We start from the raw sequence: 25,552 nt of genomic DNA, 5'->3' as shown, positions 1-25,552 counted from the left end.
AGCATTAGACCCAACAAAATTATGAATTTAGGATGTGAAGGAACAAGTCAAATCCAAGTGGAATATTGAAGATCACATCATTCTCCCAAGAATGTCAAATACTATCTTTGTTAGATGTGAATGTGTGAGTATGTATACCATACCACACCACTGTGAAATACCAGACCTCCTGATATCTTCTGCATTGCCGCCTGCACAAAATACACACACACACACACACACACACACTCACACACACACACACACACACACACACACACTAACACACACACACACACACACACACACACACACACACACACACACACACACAACACACACACACACACACACACACACACACACACACACACACAGGGTCTAAGCGAGTTTGGCGAGTACGAGTGGGTTTGTGGCAGAGCCGTTGAGCTTTGATGAATGAGGTGGTGCGTCTGCCTGTGGTGGCCCTAATGCAATATTAATGTGTTGTTTTTGCTTATTACCTCCAACAACACAGAATAGATGCTGACTAATAAGCTGGCCCTAGATGGAGAGCAACACACACACACACACACACACACACACACACACACACACACACACACACACACACACACACACACACACACACACACAGCCCCCCCTCCTCTAATTTAATTTGCATCCGATCAGGCAGACGTTACTTCATCTGGAGATTTCATTCTCAGACGGGTCTTGGGAGGGAGTGAGGAGGGCACTGGCAGATTCTGGAAACAAATGACTCTCACCCCGACACCGCTGCCAGCTAGCCAGGGTGGCATTTCTGAGAAAAATAAGCCGGCTAACTAATGTGTGCCGGAAGAGATGCTTCAATTAAAAAAAACAGGAGCGTGTGTGCGCAAAGCTGCCATGTTTATGCGTTCGTGAGGTTTTTCAAGTTTCAGGACGATTTTCTGGACTTTAATGAAACCAGGATGCGAACCAGCCTGAATATGAGCGGCCTCCCTCCCTCCCTCTAACAGGACTCATGCTGGGAACTTGTTAGGCAAGTATGTACTATTAGAGTACACGCTGTTCCTGCTGTTTCTCTGAAGTATGTACTATTAGAGTACACGCTGTTCCTGCTGTTTCTCTGAAGTATGTACTATTAGAGTACACGCTGTTCCTGCTGTTTCTCTGAAGTATGTACTATTAGAGTACACGCTGTTCCTGCTGTTTCTCTGAAGTATGTACTATTAGAGTACACGCTGTTCCTGCTGTTTCTCTGAAGTATGTACTATTAGAGTACACGCTGTTCCTGCTGTTTCTCTGAAGTATGTACTATTAGAGTACACGCTGTTCCTGCTGTTTCTCTGAAGTATGTACTATTAGAGTACACGCTGTTCCTGCTGTTTCTCTGAAGTATGTACTATTAGAGTACACGCTGTTCCTGCTGTTTCTCTGAAGTATGTACTATTAGAGTACACGCTGTTCCTGCTGTTTCTCTGAAGTATGTACTATTAGAGTACACGCTGTTCCTGCTGTTTCTCTGAAGTATGTACTATTAGAGTACACGCTGTTCCTGCTGTTTCTCTGAAGTATGTACTATTAGAGTACACGCGGTTCCTGCTGTTTCTCTTGAAAGTAATCGGCCGGTAACAGTAGCTAGCAGAGGACGTGGTCCAGGCAGTGTTCTGATATGAGGCGTTCTCAGTGTGTGTGTGTGTGTGTGTGTGTGTGTGTGTTCAGGCAGTGTTCTGATGTGAGGCGCTCAGCTCTGTTATCATGACTAACCCAAATCCCCTCTCCCAAGGGTCCCTCAGGGCTGAGCCTGGCGGAGGCAGAACAGAGACTCCTGTGAGGTTGTGGAGAGTTTGAATTATTCACTCCCGTCCAGAAGCCCTGGTAGAGACTCTGGCCTGTCAGACAGACAGTAATACCCAGCTCAGACCATCACTGCCAGGCTCCTAACGAGCCTCAACGACCAGCCTTCATCTCCGTTTCAGATTCCCAGGCTGCCGCCTCATCCCAAAAGCCCCATCCATTACTCATGCCTAGCTTTAAACCCTCCAGCTCCTCCCCACCATCAAACCCACTTTCAAGCAGAACCATGTTCCCCCCACTGCTCCGACTCACCTCTGGAAGTCCAGTTTTCATGTGGGTTTGGACACAACCTTCTTTTTCATGACAGTCAGCGTTTTCGCTTCAATTAATTTTTTTTATGACAGGCAATCATCAAGACGACTGTTTTCACACCAGGCCCTGTGGTTTCACCCAGTGGTGTAGTCCAGGGCATAAGCAGGTATACGGAGTATACCCACTTATTTTTCAGTCAGCATTGCCTATACCCACTTCTCAAAACAGGGCGTTTATCCTCTGCTGTATGGGCTGCTTAAGAGAATTAAGAGTATATCCACTTCTCCAGGGACCACTGGTTTCACCCTCATTCTGGGAGGCCTTTGATCAGACCAGTGCGTTGGCAGGCCGCATCTCACACACACACACACACACACACACACACACACACACACACACACACACACACACACACACACACACACACACACACACACACACACACACACACAGGCAGGCTCATTAGCATGCAAGGTCTCCTCACGGCTCCAGGCAATGGCTCACCTCTGTTCAGCTGTAGAGTACACCTCTGTGATGAAGCCCCTGCTCTGACCCAAAGCAAGAGGCATCAATTATACATACAGGTACAGGCAGAGAGAAGCGCATCAAAGCAGTGAGCTTCCATCCCTCATGTCACAAGTTTTTATGAACGATTGTAAATAGAAGAAACAGCCCTGTGATGTATATACTACTACTGTGTACAAGCACATTTCAACAAGTTTGGAGCCCTGCTAAAAACGCTGGAAGAACCTGTATGTTTAACTAGGTTGACTTATTTGGTCCTAGACAATCCCAAGGTTAAAAGCATCCTTTTAGAGCACATAAATGTGCCTGTAATAACCGGAGGCTTCAGCTCTCCTCAGAGATCTCCTACGTGTCTCTATTTACAAAGCAAACTCCTTTCAATAGCTTTGTGCGGAAAATGAAAAGAAACTGTCTTGATGGAACAGTTTAAATCCCTCAGGTACATTTGGGATAATAGCATGCAGACAAAATTGGAAATTAATTTAAAACGTATCTTTTTCCCATTTGTACCTAATATCAAATCCTCTTAAAAATAACAAAGAAGATGTGTTACCCAATTTATGAACAGCCTTCTCTAATTAGGGGAAAACAGTTAGTCTATGTTTCTAATTAGATACCATTTATTTTCCAGTGACTGATATCGGGAGCTGTTATGTGTGGCAATCCAGAGCCTTCATTATCTCCAAGGCACACTGAAGAAAGGACCGAGCCCCTCCATCCATATGTAACAGACCCAGCAAGGCATAACGCCCCCATCAGTCCAGCATGTACGACATGACTAATGGTGATGAGTGACGTGGGGTCACCAGGGGCTCTTCTCCATTCAGTGCCACATAAGCGTCACCCTGTCACCTTTGACCTCTCCCTGACTCTGCCTCTTGAAGAGATGGAGTGGCTTGGCTGACCTGTCAGCAAACATAATTAAGCACTTAATAAACAGGCACAATAATTACTCACACACTGCCCGCTCCATCCCATTACAATGCATAGAGTGCCCCCCTGTAGGGGCGGTCTGCAGCGCCGTGCTCTAACTGCATATAATGGTGCAGTAAGTAGGCCCCCACTGCAGCTGCAGCCTGAGCTCCTGGCCCAGTGGTCTGTGTGCTCCTCCTCCAGAGCTCCTGTGCTCCTAGCCCGGTGGATTGTTGCTCCTCCATAGCAGGCCTGAGCTCCTGGCCCAGTGGTCTGTGTGCTCCTCCTCCAGAGCAGGCCTGAGCTCCTGGCCCAGTGGTCTGTGTGCTCCTCCTCCAGAGCAGGCCTGAGCTCCTGGCCCAGTGGTCTGTGCTCCTCCAGAGCAGGCCTGAGCTCCTGGCCCAGTGGTCTGTGCTCCTCCTCCTCCAGAGCGCCTGTGCTCCTGGCCCAGTGGTCTGTGTGCTCCTCCTCCTCCTCCTCCTCCAGAGCAGGCCTGAGCTCCTGGCCCAGTGGTTTGTTGCTCCTCCTCCAGAGCAGGCCTGAGCTTCTGGCCCAGTGGTCTGTGTGCTCCTCCTCCATAGCAGGCCTGAGCTCCTGGCCCAGTAAGTTGTTGCTCCTCTCCTCCAGAGCAGGCCTGAGCTCCTGGCCAGTGGTCTGTGCTCCTCCATAGCAGGCCTGTGCTCCTGGCCCAGTGGTCTGTGCTCCTCTCCTCCATAGCAGGCCTGAGCTCCTGGCCCAGTGGTCTGTGCTCCTCCATAGCAGGCCTGAGCTCCTCCTCCAGAGCAGGCCTGAGCTCCTGGCCGAGTGGTCTGTGCTCCTCCTCCTCCAGAGCAGGCCTGAGCTCCTGGCCGAGTGGTCTGTGCTCCTCCTCCTCCAGAGCTGGCCTGAGCTCCTGGCCCAGTGGTCTGTGCTCCTCCTCCTCCAGAGCTGGCCTGAGCTCCTGGCCCAGTGGTCTGTGCTCCTCCTCCAGAGCAGGCCTGAGCTCCTGGCCCAGTGGTCTGTGTTGCTCCTCCTCCAGAGCTGGCCTGAGCTCCTCCTCCAGAGCAGGCTGGGGCTGGGCCTCCCAGGGGTGAGCTTCCATAATGCAGACATAATCACATCCCCATTTCTGCAAGCCCCCTGCGCACGCCGCAGATGGAGGGTGTAATTACGGACCTGCTACGGCAGCCATTCTTCTTGGTAATTGCCTACATCATGCAATCAGAGAGGAGACTCTCCCTTTCCTTCTCTCTCGCTCTCTCTTTCACTCTCTCTCTCTCTCTCTCTCTCTCTCTCTATATCTCTCTCTCTCACTCACCATCAGGTGGTTGGTGGCTCTTGCTGTCACACACACAATTTTGTTGAAACTCACTGTCGATCCATGTGTTTGGTTTCCTACAGTCATTTGTGTTAGATTTGTGAACGGCAATGTAAAAGGAACCTTTTTATACCTTACAGCACATTAATGCAACCAATTCCACGTCTTCTAAGCTCAACAATTCTTACAAATCTTGAATGACTGCCAAATAATTCTTAAAAAGCCTGGAGAGTAGAGAGCTGGTTAAATGCTGCATTAAGGACCACTCTACTGTGAGGCTCTACTTGAAATGGTCTTCATCAGCCTTGCAACGCAATACAGGCATACAATTCATAAGCCTGCTCACGCTGCCTGAGAAATGACCAAGTGCTATTTGTACAGCACTTTGACTCTGAAAAGACATTCTCCACTCCACTTCTTGTTGCATTCGAGGGGGTCAGGCTGCATTTAGCACTGTTAACAGTGCAGTGTCGCTTACGGCTTCATACATCATGTCCAATTAGAGCAGAACTGACCACTGGGGTCTGTTGAAAACCACCAGAGCCACTGACCCAGTCGTTTCAGTCCAACCGTTTTTTTTCCGCAATGGATCACCCCAAAAGCTCAGAGGCCGAAACGGCAAACAACAGGCGTTCTGGACCACTGCAGAATGGCCTTTCGGAGCTGGCAACCGAGGGGAGATGCCAGGCCAAAGCACCACAAAGGGTGCAGCAGGGCAGGACGGGGGGCAGAGTGGCATGGATTGCTCCCTCACTGGGAAGAGCCTCAGCCTGCCAGTGCACACCGGTGCCCCACTTACAGGATTAGGCCAAATCAGGTCACCGTGACTCAGAGTGCCCAGATCCAGAGACATACGTACATCACCCAGGGGGGAAAGGGGAGAGGAACTGCACATGTTATTCCTGTGTACCCACACGCGTTGGTCAAGAGGCACAGATAGTCCTTGGGGCCACTGAGTTCAAAGGGCATTGGCACTGACTATACGACTAGGTATAGCAGTAGGTGCAGAGAGCTTTCTGGTTGCTGTTGGCGTGATGGCCTGACTGAGAGACTGTCAGAGACGTCAGGCGCAACCGTCCTTGTAACTACCCCTCCGACTCGTCTCATGTCTAGGCTCGCCATCCGATTTGATCCTCCGTTGTGACAGATGATTTCATGATCTCATTTCCAGTGGCAATGAGAATGGTCCCGAGTCTGGCATTCTAGTCAATTTCTTAACAGAACAGTTTGGGAGAGTTGATGAGCAATCACTGAGACCCAGACAGCAAAGGTGAAGCTGCTGATCCGTTTCAGTGAGTCCCATCAAGATACCCATTTAGAGAATATCACACAGTCCTTCTGTGGGAATCTCTTATACTTACAAAGCTGAAAGGGTAACACCTGATTGGAATGATCAAAACTGTTATTATCTAACTCAGTCCAAGACGGCTGAAAATAATTTCTTTAAAAAAAAATAATTAAAAAAACCTTTTCCATAGGAACAGGTTTAAACCTTTTTTTTTCCAGGAAGTTGACCTGGGTTGCCTTTCAGTAAGAGATTGCATCAGTCTTCTTGTGCCTGTTGATGCTTTTGCTTGTGCCCTGCTGTTATGCCAGTAATGTTGAGGGATGTGTCTCGTTCAGGGAATGGTGGATCTGAATCATGTAATACAGATAGATAAAAAGCTCTAGGGGGAATGATTGAGGGCAGCAAGTCGTGCAAGTCTTCTTGAATGTCAGCCAGTGTCACAGCCTCTCTGGGGAGGGATTAAGTAAGGTGAGGAGAAAAGAGGAGCAGAGAAAAAAAAGTGAGGTAGAGGGGGAGGGAAACAGGGGGGGCCAGCAACTCACCACTCTACTCCCAGTGCCACAACACAACCTCCTCCAATCACACCCATCGGCATGACATTCAGGATACCCGGTGCTCTTATCGTGGGTTCAGGCAGCTGGAAATTGGGAAAGTTCCCATTTTGGAACGTCTCACTTCCGAAGTTGAGAGCGTTCCCATAATGAAAACCAAGCAGACAATGGTATTGACATCTAGGTATGTTAAGTAGGGAAGCTAACCAGAAGGTTAACATTGCATTGGTTACACAAAAGTAAACTGCTAAGTATCATTTAACATCGCAATCGCCTGTGCTAATGAGTTCAACGTAAATAAACAATTAATGAACTGGTGCGCTGAGCAAGTCGTTTTTTATTTATATTTCATCACAAACGCTGCCAAGTAGAGAGAGATCAAACCTACTTCTTGGAGCTCTCAAAAATCTCCAACTTTTTTAGTGGAATGTTCCCAGTTAGACAGGCGTTCAGGTGTATTCTCTTACTCGGGGTTAAGAACTTTCCCACTTTTCAGTTGCTCATGAACCTTTCCACACCTTCATATTACAAAGCCTTCCTCTATGCTTGGGCAAAGCCTACCTCTATGTTTGGTCAAAGCCTACCTCTATGCTTGGTCAAAGCCTACCTCTCAGCATGGTCAAAGCCTACCTCTCAGCATGGTCAAATGCCCCCTTTGGACTTATTTTGCGGCTACTTTGGGTGGAGTGTGGGCATGTATGTTGTCTAAAGAAATGCCTTTTGGCATAAATAAATAAATAAGTTCATGGCATTAAGACACTTCGCGGAAAAGCTAGTTTTAAAGCTGAAAATTGTTCTATGGTTCTGTCAATATATTAGATTCATACTGGGGTCTTCTTTTCCTTTAAAAAAAAGGATTAATCAAGACGATTCCATTAGACCTGGGGAAAGGCAGGGCATTAGGCTGCATGCAGATGGAATGGTGGAGCCTGGCAGAGCAGCCCCCCAAAAAGAGTGGAGACTTTGTAACTCAGATTAAAGTTGAGTATTACACACACACACACACACACACACACACACACACACACACACACAGACAAAAGAGTGGAGACTTTGTAACTCAGATTAAAGTTGAGTATTACACACACACACACACACACAGACAAAAGAGTGGAGACTTTGTAACTCAGATTAATGGCAAATAAGGAGGCAGAAGGGGGTCCATTCATCACTCTGCGGTGTTAAAAAATGAACTGCTTTGGAAAAATTCACTCTGAAGATAAATCAAGTTAGAGCGGAGATGCACACTCCATATCCTGTCACGCGCCAGTTCTCCGGGGCTAATTGTGAAGACGACGGGGGGAGGTGTCGCATCTGTGGTGTGGACGCGGGCTGGAGACAGAGATGGATGGGTGGCACTTCCAGCAATGTGACTCAGATTCTCAATGAACTGCCCAACACGTCTCTGATCGCATTAACACAGGCCTTAAACGAAACCAGTGAGGGAACCGGAATTGCTTTAGCAGAACTTACATGCAAGACAATTTTGCACTTAACTACTATCAGTGTGAAAGCCAAAACAGAGTCCGTCTGGCCATTAATCAAAGCCATCTCCTGGATGGCAGCATACACCCTTGTGGATTTGAAATGAGCATCTCTGATGCCATGTTGTGCTCTACCTCTGCTGCACCGAGTGATGAAACCCAGTCATTGCTAGGCAACAGAGCTTTCAGTAGCCTTGTAGCATTGTGTAGGTCTTTCCATTAGTACCAGGGGCTTCTACTCTCTAATTAACTGAATGTTTGCGCTGATTGCGGTGATCACGCCCTTCATGGCGTGGGCTGGACGGAGCAATTGACAAACAACTCCACAGACGACCTTCATGGTCCTGGGTGGCAATTAGAGCACCTTTGGTAAATGTAGTCTTTGAGTGCTTATGAATCCCGTCTCTCATTCGTCGTTTCATCACTACGGAATGCATTTAGTGCAGGTGAATGTGAGGGTGGTTTGCATTTACCACAAGAGAATAGGGGACTTGCATCGTGTCCAAAACTCACAACCATTAGGTGTGGTACAGAGTTGTAGCTGCTAGCGGAGGGTGAGTGCTATGGCTAGGCAGCTCATCACCTCCTCATGTGGCCGCTCACATAGGGCTATGGCTAGGCAGCTCTTCACCTCCTCATGTGAACACTCACATAGGGCTGTGGCTAGGCAGCTCTTCACCTCCTATTGCGGCCGCTCACATAGGGCTGGGTGGCAGCTCAAATAGGGCTATGGCTAGGCAGCTCTTCACCTCCTCATGTGGCTGCTCACATAGGGCTATGGCTAGGCAGCTCTTCACCTCCTCATGTGACTGCTCACATAGGGCTATGGCTACGCAGCTCATCACCTCCTCATAGGGCTGGGTGGAAGCTCTTCATGTTCCCAGCTACTTCCATTCCTCACAGCATATGAAGGTTTGATCCGTTTCCTGGTCAGCTGTGTTATGTGTGCGTTACTAATCCATTTAAAGTGAATGCCGTAGATGGTTGAAGCTTTATTTAACACGAATGACACTTCCACACTGACAAGCACACACAACCAAAAGGCTTGAAATGAAAAAGAAAAAACACATTTTATTGCACTTAAGTTATAAGAAAATAAAAATTCTAAGTGAATCAAACAATACACAATCCCTTTAAGTTTTTTTTCTGTCTGTTATGCCAGGCAGTTACATGAACAGAATGAAAAATAAAAACACCTCCAACATCTGATTTTTTAAAACCAGATCATAAATTAAACTGAAATAAAAAGGAAAAACAGATAAGAGAGAGAACAAGATTGTTTTTATAATATACAGTGTTATACCACTTTCACAGTTCAGCTTGAGTTGTGTGACTTGGGAGAATGAGGCTAATCGTTTGGCTATGTTCACCTTGAATTCATTTGCCTGTGATGCTGTTTCTTGTCCCCTCTTCTTGTTCAGAGAGCGCGAGAGGCTCTGGTACTGTAACATGTCAAACACTACAACTCTGCCTTGTCACCACATAGACCTGTCAGTTGGTTTAACGGTGATGCCTCTGAAATCTGTTTGCAAAAAACATTCGAGTGAACGAAACACAGACGTCAAGCTCAAAGACAGCTACAAGGACAGTTCTCATTCACTTTTAAAACCCCATGACTGGGTTATTCTTTTAGTAATCCCCGTCAAACACATACATTTTTGAGAGAGTACAGGCTAACAGAGCTTTGTCCAAAGGAATGTGTTTACAATTTTCCAAGACCCCACACGGCATACACACACACACACACACACACACACACACACACACACACACACGCACGCACACACATATTTAATTTGCTCATGTCAATCGTATCCTGTCTCCTCAGGCAAATCTGTCTTTGTCTGTTTATCACTCTCCCTCTTCTCAGCCTCGTTGAGGCACATTTGGCTCAAGTTTCAGTGGCAAAAAACAAAACAAAAAAACAAAAACAAAAAAAAATTTCGGTTGTAATTTCCATTGCGCATCTTTTTTTTGTGTTCTCCATCCAAACTAAAGAGTCAATTTTTGGAATTGAGTCTGGGACTAAAACGTCACAGCAAGTTAAAAGTTCCACCTTGTTTTTCTCTGTGTAGCAGCATGAAATCCGTTTGGCCACTGGGAGAAACAGTACTGGGGGGAAAAAAGAGCGCTTCCAAGGAGCTCTGAGGTGACGCTAGCTCGATTACCGCCGCCACCACCACCACACATGCACACACACACACACACACACACACACACACACACACACACACGTACGCACACACACACACGTACGCGCACACACACACACACACACACACACACACACAACTCCCACCTCTCCCCTAATCGTCAGCCTTAAGCACCTGCACTGGGGAGACCAAATGTCCTTGCTCTACTACATAAAGGCCAATGGGCAGACAACACTCTGCTGGAGGCTAGACATCCAGTCAGCTGTGTTCGGAACGGAGAGAAAGAGATGGAAGGAGAGGAGAAGAAAAAAAAAAAAAACATGAAAAAAAATCCAACAAATAAAGAGAATGTAACGTGGAGAGCAAAGAACAGCTTAATACTGGGATGTGTTGCTATTGGCAACAGCAGGCAAAACGAGAGAGGGGGACAGGGGAAATTCAGTGAGCGTGCTAAAATAATTCACAGTCCGCCTTTTTGTTTGTGAAAAACTGAAAGCCAGGAAACGAAAGGGTGAAAACAGGAAGAAAAAAAAAGGAAACAAGCAAAAAGAATCGAAAGTGAAGAAGAGCACCTGCCCCAGGGCCAAGGCCACCAGGGCGGGGAGGATCCTTCAGTCCGAGGGTGGCGCTTCTCTTCTCTTCTCTTCGCCCTGTGCAACTGTCCCCAAACCCTGTCACCCTGTGGGGGGGGGGGGGGGGGGGAGCTCCATAAGCAGCACTCTGTGTAGAACTCAATCGGAGGTCTCTGTGAGGACGTGTGTGTGTGTGTGTGTGTGTGTGTGTGTGTGTGTGTGTGTGTGTGTGTGTGTGTGTGTGTCTTTGTGTGTGTGTGTGTTTACGGCTGCCTGGCGTTGGCTCGCTCATGACCTGCTCTGAACAGTGTGGGCTCTATTCAGGTGAGGGACGTGGAGGGGGCTAAAGTCAGGTGGGGTTTTGTACAGGATCGCTGGCCGGTGCGGGACCAGTCTCTCGTCACGCTGGTAAGTGCAGACCAGTCTCTGTCGCGCTGCAGGCAAGCCAGCGCGTCCTGCTGCAGTACACGCATCTGGAGGGTGGGGGAGGAGGCTGCAGAGAGTTCAGTCCTCTCCATCTCAGCCCCTCCTCCACTTGATCCTCGCTCTCCTCTCGTCTTCCGCCCAGAGCAGAGGTCTCGACACCCCCCCCAGCCAGTCGAGGAGAGAGAGAGAGGATTGATGGAGAGATTGCAGTGCCAGCCTCCACCACCACCACCTCCACCACCTCTACCACCACCCAGCAGATGGGGAGGGCTGGAGGTGGTTGGAGAGATACACATTTTTTTTTGTTGCTGTTTGAATTAAAAGAGCAAGCGATGGATCCTGACATGGAGCTCCACAAGGGGGCTCAGCCATCCACCGTAAACCCTTCTCTCTCTCTCCCTCTCTCTCTCTCTCTCCCTCCCCTCGTGTTCTCCCCTCCTCCTCCTCCTCCTCCACATCATCATCATCATCATCATCATCCCCTCCGTCTTTAAAAACCTATTTCACTTCATGTCCACGTCAAAGTCCAGCACGAGCAGCTTGGTCTCCTCCGTGCCGTTGCGGCTGCCCACGGCGCACACCAGCTTGGTGTTGGAGGCGCGGATGCGCCACACCACGCCGCCGCTGCCGCCGCTCTCCAGCGTCACCAGGTTACGGATGAACTCGCCCGTCTTCAGGTCCCACAGCTTCACCGTGCCGTCGTCCGAGCTGGTGATGACAAAGTTCTTGTTGAACTGGAGGCACGTGACGGCGCTCTGGTGCTTGTGGGGACCTACGGGGAGAACCAGACACACACACACACACAGAACAGGAGAGTTAGTGGGATCACACATGACTGAGCTCTGTTGCTTGTGGGGACCTACAGGGGAACCAGACACACACACAGAACAGGAGAGTTAGTGGGATCACACACACTGAGCTCTGGTGCTTGTAGGGACCTAGGGGGAACCAGACACACACACACACAGAACAGGAGAGTTAGTGGGATCACACACACTGAGCTCTGGTGCTTGTGGGGACCTAGGGGGAACCAGACACACACACACACAGAACAGGAGAGTTATTATTATTTCTTTCTTTTATTTCCATATCTCTCTGTCATGCCATGCCAAGGGATAACGGATAAAAACTAGCTCCCCAAGCTAATTCCGGTGCATTTACATTTTCTGGGAAATGTTTATCAATGTACACTGTCCCTTTTCAAATAAATGCATACATAAATAAAGTAAGTGGGACGACACACTGAGCATCCATTGTTATTTCACATCTTTCATTTACCATGTCAGTCATATTTGTGTGAGCAAAGGATATCTTATATGTTTATAACAACACAAACAACTAAATGTCCAATTCAAGAAGTAATATATTATATTAAACTGGAATTACCACACGTAAACAAAGACTTCACGCAAATGGAAAGATTCTCAGGCAATTAGGAAAGAAAATCATTTCAGTACAAAAGACAAATGCTAATTAGTATAGAACCACTAATATTTGTCTGATGCTTAAACAGTAGATAATCATCCTATAAAAGCTATCCATGAACAGCATGTTATTTCCATTTCAAAGCAACAAGCACTAATGAGGAACAAGTCAGTCAATCTGTGTATGTGTTGAGGTATATACGCCGCCTTTTGAAGACTGCTCATCTTCACTCTTCTTTGTCGTGTACTGCCTCATGTTAATGGAACAAAGGACTGGAGAAACCTCCCTCTCTGTCCTCATCACCATTAGAAAGAGGAGCCAGGGCCATTTCCTTTAATGTTAACTATCCTGTTTCTCTTGTCTATTGTTCTATCTAAATGTCATCATGAATAGAAGGGAAATGCCCAATGACCCAATTAGCTGACCTACAAAAAGACTACATACACCCCCAGCCTACAACCCCCTGCACCCCCAGCGCACACCCCCTCTGCACCCCAACCCAACCCCCCCCCCCCCTCGTGTGCATCTGCCTCGCAGGGCTCCCCGACATGACACGTCTTCCCCCAACCCCCTCTCTGCTTTTCATCATCCTTCAAGCACCCTCGCCTCCACATCTCTCTGATGCCAAGAGTGGGGATCCCTTTGTTCTACTGAGCCAGCCGGGCGAGAGCAGATAGCAGCCATAGGGTGTTTAATAAGGCCATCCAGACAAGAGTGAGCCGGCGTACACACACACACGTACACACACGTACACACACGTACACACACGTACACACACGTACACACACAACCCTGTCTGCATGTTTAGAGGAAGAGTCTCAGAACTGTTCTGGGGAAAGAGAGAGGGGCGCTGGAGACGAAGCGCTACATGATAGCGATGTGTTGCGCTCCGCGTTCGTGGCGAGCAGGAATTGTTTTCTTAGTGCTGCGAACCATTTCGATTTTCTTTGTTTATTGGAACTGTGCGCTCTTTTGACTCCGTCTGTTTAGCGGGCCTCTGAGACACAATTACGGCGTCCAGATAAAAGAGCCAGAGCTGTTGTGGATGACTGCATCAGCGGGCGAGAGCAGTCACACAACACAGAACACAAGCTAAAGGGACATGACGAGCACTGAGGGACCTCAGCTGTGGATGGCTCGGTTCTGCTCTGCCTTCCAATAGCCACGAGTCGAACGCTAGACTAAGGTTTATTTAACTTTATTTCAAACTAAAGTTATGAACACAACGCTGCAGACCTGTGACTTCTAACGACGTAGCATTGTACTGAAATCTTTCCACAGTTCCTCAGCACCTTTTTAGGAAATCCCACTAGACCTCTGGCTACTTTTATGAGCGTCGGGGCTCAGTGTCGGGGAGATTCATTGACATTGGTCACCTTGAAGTGTCTGGAGGCACTGGCCCGTCTTGATGTCCCAGATCTTGACGGTGGAGTCGGCGTTGCCGGACACCAGGATGTTGTCCTTGAGCTCCATGCCGCTGGTGAGGGACTGGTGCCCGGTGAGCGTGTGGATGCAGTTCCCCGTCTCCACGTCCCACACGCGGATGGACGTGTCCAACGAGCCGCTCACCACATGGACACCGTCAAACTAAAGGGGAAAAAAGACAAAGTCTCAGGTCTGATTCACATTCACACAGAACATTTTGAGTCTACTTCACCCCACTCCCTGTGTACATGTTCTCCCTATGTGTATTGTTTTTATTGTGATTCAAGTATGTATGTATGTGAGTTAAGTGTATAAGCTACTGGATGACCTTAATTTCCCTCGGGATTAATAAAGTATCCATCCATCTATCTATCTATCTTTCTACTTTATTAAAACTGCAACCACATGTGTTACACTCCAACCAAAACGACACCCTTGTTGGTCTCCCTAGTGAAGGCATCATGACCCAAAGAGCTCTGGTGATAAACAAGCAGTGTCTACTATAGCAGCATGATGCGGATCCATCTATCTGGGCTGGCATCTCTCCGTGCCCTTAGAGAGGAGTGAGGCCTGAGCTAAACTGCAGTGTAATCACTGGGAGGACAGCCACAGAGGACAGGCTGGGGAAGGCATTAGCCTTTAATACACTCCCCACACACACACACACACACACACACACACACACACACACACACACACACACACACTCACCACACACACACGCACACGCACGCACGCACGCACGCACGCACGCAAGATCCCTGGGCTACGTCTAACAGATTTTGACTATGATGCTGGATGCTGCTGGCCAGTCATGTTGTTTAGTGAATCACAAGAAATATGTGCTTGGACACCAGTTATGCAAGACTGTGTTTGCATCTCAAATCCCACTATTGGTGGACATGCATAGCAAAGTGTGCTTAAAGTGCAAACACTGTTCTAAGGTCCACCCCCCTCCCTTTGGGCGTCCTCCTGCTTACTTTATGGTGACATTCACTGATGGACAAGTGACAGACAGTGAAACATTATGTAAATACTCATTATGTATATGTATAATGTCCGTCTGATATTGGAAGCTTGTAAGGATATTTCTAAAGAATAATGGTTGGCAGTATAGGGCTAGCAAGACAGAACAAGATGTTACATTATCTTCTCTCTAAAATGGCTTATGGAAAGCCAGACAGGGGTTACTGCACTGCACAGCACAGCACTGTATGAGTCATACTAGTTCTCTTTCTGTTTAAACGCATTAGGCTGGCTGATGATTCCAATAAATCTGGAGTCTGGACCTTGATATTGGCATTGATTTATTCCTATGTGTTTTATTGACTTTATGCGTGTGTGTGTGTGTGTGTGTGTGTGTGTGTGTGTGTGTGTGTCTAGCCGAGTTGCCTACCTGTAAGGAGTAGACTCTGTTGGTGTGGCCTTGCAGCGTGTGCAGGCAGGTCTCGGTCTCAGGGTCCCACACCTTGACCATGAAGTCGTAGGCACCGCTCACCACCCTGCGCCCGTCATACTGCACACAGCGCACCGCGGCCACGTGGCCCATCAGCACGTGCAGACACTGACCCGTCTCGATGTCCCACACACGCAGCGTGGCGTCCCGGGAGCCACTCACCACCCTGTGGATAGATAGATGATAGATGGATACTTTATTAATCCCGAGGGAAATAAAAGGTCATCCAACAGCTTATACACTTAACTTAACTCACAAACATACATACATGGATGACAATAAAAGCAATACACATAGGGAGAACATGTACACAGGGAGTGGGGTGTTTACAGGAATGTACACAGGGAGTGGGGTGTTTACAGGAGGAGGGAAGTAAAAGGCGGATGAAGTTGTATGCATGGACTGCAGACTGTTGTGTATAGGAGCTTCACCTTTAGGTGGGTATGTCATTTATCAATGGGATTCACTCTATTCTGCAAGAATGCCAATTGAGGCAAATATCACTGGAGTCCTGCCAAAGCAGATCCGTTTCCATTTCCCCTGAGGGAATCCAACTATGTGCGCCACGGCCTTTTCATCTCAACGCCATTGTACACGAGTCCACCATAAATAAATAACAGTTTAGTATATCTCAGCTGAGACAGAACGCCTCTTCTAGTGTAGGGTGGAGCAAGAGAGACACAGCAGAGGCGTCATGCTCTGGAACCTTCCGCTACCCTGCCTCCTTCACTCACCCCACCTCCCCTGTTGTTTCTGTCTGTCTGTTTGTTTTTTGTTTGATCTGTTGTCTTTCTTATTTTTCTGTTCTCTTGTTTGCTTGCCTTCTGTAAAGCGTCTTTGGGTACTAGAAAAGCGCTATAGAAATATGAATTATTATTATTATTATTAGACTCTTCCAGGGCAGTCTGTTTCTCGGCGCACCAGGCCTTTCCGCAAAGTGAGTTATCAAAAGCTGCACTGACCCCGGATGGCCCTGGGCAGTGAGCACCAGGGTCGGGCACGGGCACGAGCACGGGCGCAGGCATGGGTACGGGCACGAGCGCACTGAGGCTGACAGGAGGCCTCCACAGGGGTCTGTGCACAGAGCACTACACCACAGAAAGCACATGGTTGTGCACTGATATGTGAACGTCAGCCTTTTCCAGATGTGCCCCCTGTCACTGTCAGTGCATGTTAGCTGTGGTGCTCTAGGTCACACTGCACATCTGATGAACTTATCTGTATGCTGTCCCTCAAAGGCCACTTGATATCTTAAACGCCCTGAAGAATCATATAATGGCAAAACTGCTTTGTTGTGACCTCTGAACCAGCAAATAAAACATGTATTTAAATACTGTAATAAAACAGTTGATTTTCACTTGCCTTATGTGGGGTTTTCTTCAGATGAGTATTGTTAAAAAAGCATTTAAGTCAGTGAGACATCATGGCCGTCATAAGACGAGCAAACAAAGAGCTCTAAGAGCTTGAGTGTATGAGTATGAGAGTATGCTAGAATGCTAGTGGGGGAGTAGGACAGTATGGTCTTGAGTGTATGAGTATGAGAGTATGCTAGAATGCTAGTGGGGGAGTAGGACAGTATGGTCTTGAGTGTATGAGTATGAGAGTATGCTAGTACGCTAGTAGGGGAGTAGGAGAGTATGATCTTGAGTGTATGAGTAAGAGAGTATGCTAGAATGCTAGTGGGGGAGTAGGACGGTATGATCCTGAGTGTATGAGTATGAGAGTATGCTAGTATGCTAGTGGGGGAGTAGGACGGTATGATCCTGAGTGTATGAGTATGAGAGTATGCTAGTACGCTAGTAGGGGAGTAGGAGAGTATGATCTTGAGTGTATGAGTATGAGAGTATGCTAGAATGCTAGTGGGGAAGTAGGACAGTATGATCCTGAGTGTATGAGTATGAGAGTATGCTAGTATGCTAATGGGGGAGAAGGACAGTATGATCCTGAGTGTATGAGTATGAGAGTATGCTAGTATGCTAATGGGGGAGAAGGACAGTATGATCCTGAGTGTATGAGTATGAGAGTATGCTAGAATGCTAGTGGGGAAGTAGGACAGTATGATCCTGAGTGTATGAGTATGAGAGTATGCTAGTATGCTAATGGGGGAGTAGGACAGTATGATCCTGAGTGTATGAGTATGAGAGTATGCTAGTACGCTAGTGGGGGAGAAGGACAGTATGATCCTGAGTGTATGAGTATGAGAGTATGCTAGTACGCTAGTGGGGGAGAAGGACAGTATGGTCTTGGTGGCGGTACCTTTTCTCGTGCAGGTGCATGCAGCGCACGGTGGAGGTGTGTCCGTACAGCGTGTGGATACACTCCCCCGTCTCCGCGTTCCACACCTTCAGCGTGCGGTCCGTCGAGCCGCTGATGATGATGTTGTCCCTCATCTGGGACGACCACACGCCACCCGTGTGCCCCACCAACGTCCGCAAACACTGGAAACACAACAACAACAGAGACGGCAGCTATCAGACACGAGGACACGTACAGAAAAGACTTCCTATGAAATCAATACAAATGTTGAAACTAGACAAGTAGCAGCTGTCCTGGTCTCAGTCTCAGCTTGGATTTGGCAGTTGGAGGCGTACTGCATACCAAGGCGGACAAATCTGAGATAATCCTTCACTGGCCATTGGAATTGTTGGATCTGCCTCTAGACCCATTTCCCTTTTGTGACACAATCTTTAGATATTTCATGAGTTTCATTAGACCTTCCAGGTTTTTGGACCATACTACAAGGGAATATCAAATTACTACATTTGTAAGGGGCTGTATCTTCAGGAAAGACAACATGTTGCATTTCCATGTAGACATTAACATATGTAAGTGCAGCAACCATAACATAAGTAGAATAATAGCCTCCACTATGCTCACAATAGCAGAAAAGATGAAAGAGGATCCTTCTATTCAATGCATCTGTGACCTACAGGGATTACATATAATCACAAGCTTTGAAGAGTCAGAAGTCTATTTTAAGAGACCATCCTTTGGGCTAGGGTATACCAACTCACAGAGGCAGTGCCTAATCCTGAAGAGGACCTTTGGTTTGACCCTTAATAATGAGCTTGTGAGGAGAGGTTGTACATATTTGATCCGTCTTAAGGTAGCGATTTAGCACATTTCAATCTGGGCGGGAGCCTTGAAGGAAAGGGCACACAAAATAAATGGAAATAACCTTTAGAAAGAAGGAGAACTCCACCCTCTATAGTATGGTGGAGGAACAAATATAATTTTGACCTTTCTTCAACCTATCCAATTCCCTTTTTTCCTTATCTAGTCTGGACGAAAGCAGCTAATTCCTTCTGCTTCAGAGGAAACTTTACTAACACAGCCATAACTCATCGTCTCATTTCAGATGACAGATTAGCTATTGATCATGAAAATCTCCCCATCTGTTTGAGAGCGGATGGTATATTTAATTAGCACTTTGACGCTGCACTTAATTAGGACTGGATGGAGACTGCTCTCCTGGGCCTCCTGTGGGTGTGATAATCTGTGGCGGCCAGCCTCTACGCCAGGGGCCATAAACCTGCCGATGGTCCTTACGGCAGCCTGGTGGTCGAGAGGTTGTGATGGCCATGGGCTGTTTTTACGGGGTGATAAACAGTGACGCTCTGTTAACTCTCTACGGCACTACATGACCTCCGCGTGGTATTAGAAAGGTTAACTTTATTTTGTGCTCGTTTTGCCGTCATCAGCCTCAGCAGCAGAACCTAGCCCCAGTCACAGCAGCCAGAGCCTGGGCAGCAGGAGAACCTAGCCCCAGTCACAGCAGCCAGAGCCTGGGCAGCAGCAGAACCTAGCCCCAGTCACAGCAGCCAGAGCCTGGTCAGGAGGAGAACCTAGCCCCAGTCACAGCAGCCAGAGCCTGGGCAGCAGGAGAACCTAGCCCCAGTCACAGCAGCCAGAGCCTGGGCAGCAGGAGAACCTAGCCCCAGTCACAGCAGCCAGAGTCTGGTCAGGAGGAGAACCTAGCCCCAGTCACAGCAGCCAGAGCCTGGGAAGCAGGAGAACCTAGCCCCAGTCACAGCAGCCAGAGCCTGGTCAGCAGGAGGTGGAACAAAAGGCTGAGGCTGCTAACAAATTGGAGGCAATTAAACGCCATTACCAGAGTGGCCGAGAGGATAAACGAGGGGCTTAGTGAAGTGAGAGCGCTAATGACTTTGTGACATCAATGGACAATCATGAGGAGGGGGAAAAAAAAAAAATCATGGTTTTCACATCAATTTTCTTTCCGCCAGAAATCTCGCTCCCTCTCAGTGACAACGGCTCATGGCATGATCACTGCGATGTATCCGCCGTACCCATCTTGAAATCCCCCAGAAGACGGGTGCAGTGGGAACGTTGGCAGAATATTGATGAGGCCACGGCTGAATTAAACATGAAGCATTTCTGTTCTGTAATGAGTGTATGTTACCAGGGCGATGAATCTCTCAAACATAAGAGCGAACCATAGCACTTGGACAGCCCAGCCGTGTCCACAAAGCCTTCGACTGTTCCTGGCCGATTAGAGCCCACTCAGCTAGCCTGGGAAGAGGACCTTTGAAATGAAAATGGCTTAGGTGTCTGTTTATCTGGCCCTGGCAGCCGGCAAGCTGAAGATTAACATTCTTTTAAATAGCTGTTGGAGTCCTCTGAAGCCCCGAGATGGTGCCATTATCCTGGGCTCTATTTTTATTACATTTCAGGCATTTTTTTGTGTGTGTCTGTACTGGATCCAGGGTGAAAAACAGCCACTTGCCTGACAGCAATAAGAGGTTGCTGAAGCAAGTGTTCAGGAGAATACAGTTCCCCACAACTCTTAGACCAAGGAGCTGTTGTGACTGCCGCTTCTAGATGTTTCCATGGTTCTGGAACCTAGACAAATCTCCTGTATGGCACATCGCGGCTGATTTCCCATTCTGCAACCACTCATTTGTGCCGTGTACCTTTGCAATGCCCTTTGATGGGCTGGCGTGGCGTGTATGATTGGTGCCTGTGAGCGGCGCTCAGCTGCTGAGCAATCTGCGTGGAGCAGCTGCTCTGGCCTGCTCACACTCAATACAATGAGCCAGAGCTGTGCCAGCCCATCTGGGACCAGTGGGCATCCTCAAATTGGGTTTTTGGGACTAAGCAGAACAATGCGGAGAATCATGGGAAATGTAGTGTGATATTGCATAGAGTTATTTGGCAGGAGTGCAGCAGAGGTTAAACAGCAGCTGTGTGAGAAAGGGGCAGCATCATTGTGAGCGATGATCACTAAGGATAATTACACTCCGTTCACACAGAGCGTATTGAGGAGGCTGCAAAACAGGGCTCTTTGGTGATATTTTTGTCACTGACTTTGGTCCACTTAACATCAGACACAAGAGAGAGGGGGGATGGTCTGAGCTTCTGGCATGCGGCCGTAGGCATAGAGAGGTGTTGGTGTTCAGCCAGGATGCAGCCTGAGTCATACTGGAGAAAGAATGAGTGGAAAGAGGGATGAGTGGAGAGTGGAGAGAGAGAGAGAGAGAGAGGGAGAGAGAGAGAGAGAGAGAGAGAGAAAGAAAGAAAGAGAGAGAGAGAGAGAGAGAGAAAGAAAGAAAGAGAGAGAGAGAGAGAGAGAAAGAAAGAGAGAGAAAGAAAGAGAGAGAGAGAGAGAGAGAGAGAGAGAGAAAGAGAGGGAGAGAGAGATAGAGAGAGAAAGAGAGAGAGAAAGAGAGAGAGAGAAAGGAGAGAGCGAGAGAGAGATAGGGAGAGATAGGAAGAGAAAACAAACAACAGAACTGCACGACCCAGAGCCTTCAAGGACAAGCGGTAATAAATCAGAGGCCATGATTGCATGTTGTTTTATTTTTCCTGTCTGGTTCCCAGAGCTCCCATCTGAGGCCGCAGAGTGTGACTGAGCTCTGAGAGGGCGTGATCTTCAGCGCCAGTCTTCCTCAGCCACTGACCTCCACATTCCTGACTGGTTGTAATCTGGTGTCGGCTGTGAGGTGATTTCATGCCTAACGGTGAATATCAACAGAGGTTGACCTCGCAGGAAGAGAAGTTTCCAATTTTCTTCCAGTACTACCAGGAGGGAAACAAGGGAGAGGATGAGGAGAACAGGATGGATCTACTGAAGAAAGGTAACCTGCTGGGAGTCAGTCAGTTTGCTGTTTGTTTTAAGGTTTAGCATTTTTTGTAGGTTTAGCAACTGGTTGTAATCTGGTGTCGGCTGTGAGGTGATTTCATGCCTAACGGTAAATATCAACAGAGGTTGACCTCGCAGGAAGAGAAGTTTCCAATTTGTGAGAGATTCTTCATCTCCCTTAACAGAGTCCACAACCAAAACACATCTCCTGTCTGAAGCCATGTTGCTCAAGTGCGCTGTGAAAATGAACAAGGGGCCCCAAAACATACATATGAAACTACTCGGAAATGAGTGCCCCTTACAGCAGCTCTTTAATATTACATGCCACATTAATAGCATAATCATCTCATCACGCATTAGTAATGGACGGCTTCTTTCAAGTGTGATAGCGAGAATCTTAAGTCACAGCTCCTACCGCTCAGGGAGTCCTGATCTGGCTTTTAACGGCAGTGTGACCTCACATGGTGGTGCCACTCACTGACAGGTGCCAGGGGAGCCTCTACGCTCCGGTGCACTGGAGGCATGTGGGCACCGTCACAGAGGCGCCATCACAGATGCCAGGAGAGGAGAAGAGATTGAGGCATGTGGGTGCCGTCACAGAGGCGAGGAGAGGAGCTGAGAGTGAGTGACGCAGGTGGGTACCATCGCAGAGGCGAGGAGAGGAGGAGAGTGAGTGAAGCAGTGAATTAGAGAGGTGGATATAAAGACAGAGATGGAGGCTGACAGCTCCCCCCTATCCTGGCTCAGTTGGGGAGTGTCTCGTCCAGGGTCTCCTTCCACAGTGTGCGCAGATGTTTATTAGGAGTGACACCTTCTGAGGTGAGGCGTAGAACTCCACCGGCACACGTCGATCAGGACGACACCTAGCTCGGTGAAATGTGCCCCGGCTGGGTCCTCCCTCTGTGGTGTTATCTGCTAACTTGACAGGGCCGGAATTCAGGCGCTGAGGTCATAGGTCTGAAGCTAATCTTGCCCTTGCCATCATTTCCCTTTTCCTCCCAGCGAGGGGCCTCGCTCGCTAGCTCACATCAGACGATCAACAGCCTCCATGTGCCAGTGCTGCAAGAGCACATAGCCCATAATCTCACTCGTCATGGAGAACAGTGAAATCCTCATAACCCTCCTTGCCTGCCTTTAAAAACACAACCATGACTGCCTGCCTGTGGGCACTGAGGCTGGTGAGGCAACTGCAGCAGTCACACACACAACATTTTCTGCCCCCAAAATAAGCCAGGCGTGGGTTTAAGGCGCTTCAGAGTACAGGAACACACAGTGCATACAGCCTGCAACGGTGTTGTACATTATGTAAAATATATTTCCCTGCTTCGGGCTGGTTGATGTTTCTAGCCTGCAACAGTTTCTGGAGCACCGTGGTGTTGTGAGCAGGTTGCGAGCCCAAGAGGAGCCTCAGGTGCGCCTCGCACCTTTGACTGTGTGTGCCGTCTACCTGCCAAGCGGGGAGTCCTGCTGCTCCTGGCAGATGGGATGGAATGGTTGGAGAAGAGGCCTGCGCATGAGGAGGAAGAGGAAGAGCAGAAATGGCGGAAAAGAAAGAGCATGTGGCCGCAGAAACTGGCGGACTGTATAGCACCCGGGTAGAAGAGCAGCCAATTTCTCCACTGATAATCTGTAATCTCATTTCAATTCATTACGGAGCCTCTCCAGTCCCCGGCGCCCAGGACTCCAGTGAGTTCCTCGGAGAGACTAATGAAGCCAGAGATCTGGCTACGGCTCCGGGAGAGGAATGGAGAGAAACAGCCCTCCACGACACCCAGGCTGCTTATCTTCCCAATAACGCAGCCAGAAATCAAACTGAGCAGGAAAATGGAGACCTTGCAAAACCAACCTGAAGGACACTCTCGAATTAACAGTACGCGTGCGTGGACTCAGCCTATGCACAAAGAGAGGCAGGGGAGGCAGGCAGAACGGATGAAACAGTCGAACGGCCTTCAATGTTTTCAAACGAGCCAAACTTCTGCAGGCTCTCTCCCTCTCTCACACAGTTTGCATTGATCAGGCTTCAGCCTGGACAAGTGAAAAGAAACAATCAGGTTGAGCTCCTGTGGGCAGACAGAAACACTCATACTGTATTATATGTGTGTGTGTGTGTGTGTGTGAGTGTAGATAAATCAGGTTGAGCTCCTGTGAGCAGTGAGGCTGTTCAGCAGTAAGAAACACACACACAGAACCAACAGAGGCACACGAAGAGAAACGCTTGTAGACAGTGTGAGATGCTCATTAGTAGCAGTAACACACACAGAGTGAGAGAAAGACAGACAGCACACACACACAGAGATAGATGGATAGACCTAGATATATAAACACATAGATTCAGCCTCAGCTACACTCAGCTCGTACAGCCGAATGAGAACTATAATTCCTAAGGAACCTTAACTTCTTTCTCCTCTTTACATAGCCAGACAGATACAGAGAGAAAGCCTGCCTGAGAGATGGAGCAGAGAGGGAAAAACCTGCCAGCTAAAACTGAATTAAGGTATACTAGCTGGTCAGGTTGGTGCTACTTTTATTCCACCAAATCTGATTTTAGAGCCAGAACTTCCGATTTGAAAAATCCCAGTTCTCTTTCGAGTACAGATAGAACCTCCTTTTTCATTGCACCAACTAGGTCTTCGCGTAGCTCACGTTTAAATCCTTCAAAATCAAAGGGCATAGCTGGGGTGCCTTTTTCCGCTATCTGTTTTTCACATGTGGTCTGATGTTTGACATCTTGCGCATATAATAGTTGCACAAATCAAATATGTCTTCATTTAAAGTTCTATTTAAAGAGATTACCTCTGAAAATAATAATTTAACGGTAGTTTCCTGCAGAGCTACACAAATACACGTCTTACTCCATGCTCGCTCAGCAGCGCCCCCCAGGTTGGTGCTACTTTAGCGGTTTAGTGCAGAAGTCCCTGCACTGCAGATGGCCTCAGTTAAACGAGTGGAACAAAGAGAACCAGAGGCATTCCCTTTAGAGGGCAGCTAGGTGTACCGTCAGACGCTCTTGGCCCTGTGCCAGCCCCCTGGTTACGACCCTCGTCACGGAGCTCTGAGCACAACAGCCATCTGCTGTACCCTCTCATCAGACACGCAGTAGTCATTTCGCCTGGGCCGCAATAAAATCAGACTAATCCCCCACACCAGGCTCACCGCCAATCAATGTCGCTTTTTTCTTACACGTGTATGTGTGTATGTGTGTGTGTGTGTGTGTGTGTGTATCAAAACCAGACAACCTTAGAGCATGTCGATCGCCATTCAGTCCTAAATTAGCACCGAAATGGGCACATGATGCGGGGCCACATACCCCCCCCTCCCACCTCCCACCTTACCCGCACATTAAAAGCAGGGGAAAGGGGAGAGGGCCGTCTGGGAGGAAATAAAAAGAAAGAATTTCCATTAGAGCCGTGGTGAAAATGGAGGACTGGAAATGGGGGGGGTTGGGGAGGAGAAGGGGGAGGGTGATTAACTGTGTCCTTCCCGTTCCTAACCAAATGGCTGAGCTTTCAGAAGGAGCTCATAAAAGTCACACGGGGTCCGTGTCACTGCATCGGCTTCACCAATGAATACTTAAAGAAGCCTGCTGGCATCAGCCCTTTCACTCCATTTAACACACACACACACACACACACACACACACACACTCAGTCATTCTCTCTTTCTACAGGAAGATGGCGGGGTTTGGGGAGGGGGGGGGGGGGGGGGGGTGAAGAAGCCCTTTAGAGGTGAAATAAAAACCACATGAGTTAACATGACAGTGACTCATGTCAGTTGTTAATAATTGACAACACAACAATGTCCCAGATGACTATGGAGATGAAGGCTGGTGGTGGCTGCTATTCCTGCAGCAGGGAATGGGTGTCTT

General features: G+C 48.2%; 1 protein-coding gene across 4 annotated transcripts in view; it reads right to left on the bottom strand.

Annotated features, from left to right (window-relative positions):
* Positions 1–9,109: 9,109 nt before the first annotated feature.
* Positions 9,110–25,552, bottom strand: part of fbxw7 (F-box and WD repeat domain containing 7) — a 68,680-nt gene continuing 52,237 nt past the window's right edge. For all 4 annotated transcript variants that reach the window (XM_080859058.1, XM_080859059.1, XM_080859060.1 and 1 more), the window contains exons 8-11: positions 17,844–18,025; positions 15,528–15,753; positions 14,083–14,293; positions 9,110–12,053 (exon numbers count right to left, since the gene is read on the bottom strand). In XM_080859058.1, the coding sequence (XP_080715184.1) occupies positions 11,785–12,053; positions 14,083–14,293; positions 15,528–15,753; positions 17,844–18,025 (888 nt within the window). In that variant the 3' untranslated portion in view covers positions 9,110–11,784. The remainder of the gene's footprint in view (positions 12,054–14,082; positions 14,294–15,527; positions 15,754–17,843; positions 18,026–25,552) is intronic.

The sequence above is a fragment of the Sprattus sprattus genome, assembly GCF_963457725.1.
Source record: "Sprattus sprattus genome assembly, chromosome: 20".
Lineage (NCBI taxonomy): Eukaryota > Metazoa > Chordata > Actinopteri > Clupeiformes > Clupeidae > Sprattus > Sprattus sprattus.
Note: the sequence above shows the minus strand (reverse complement) of the source record. Positions and strands in the feature narration are given on the sequence as shown.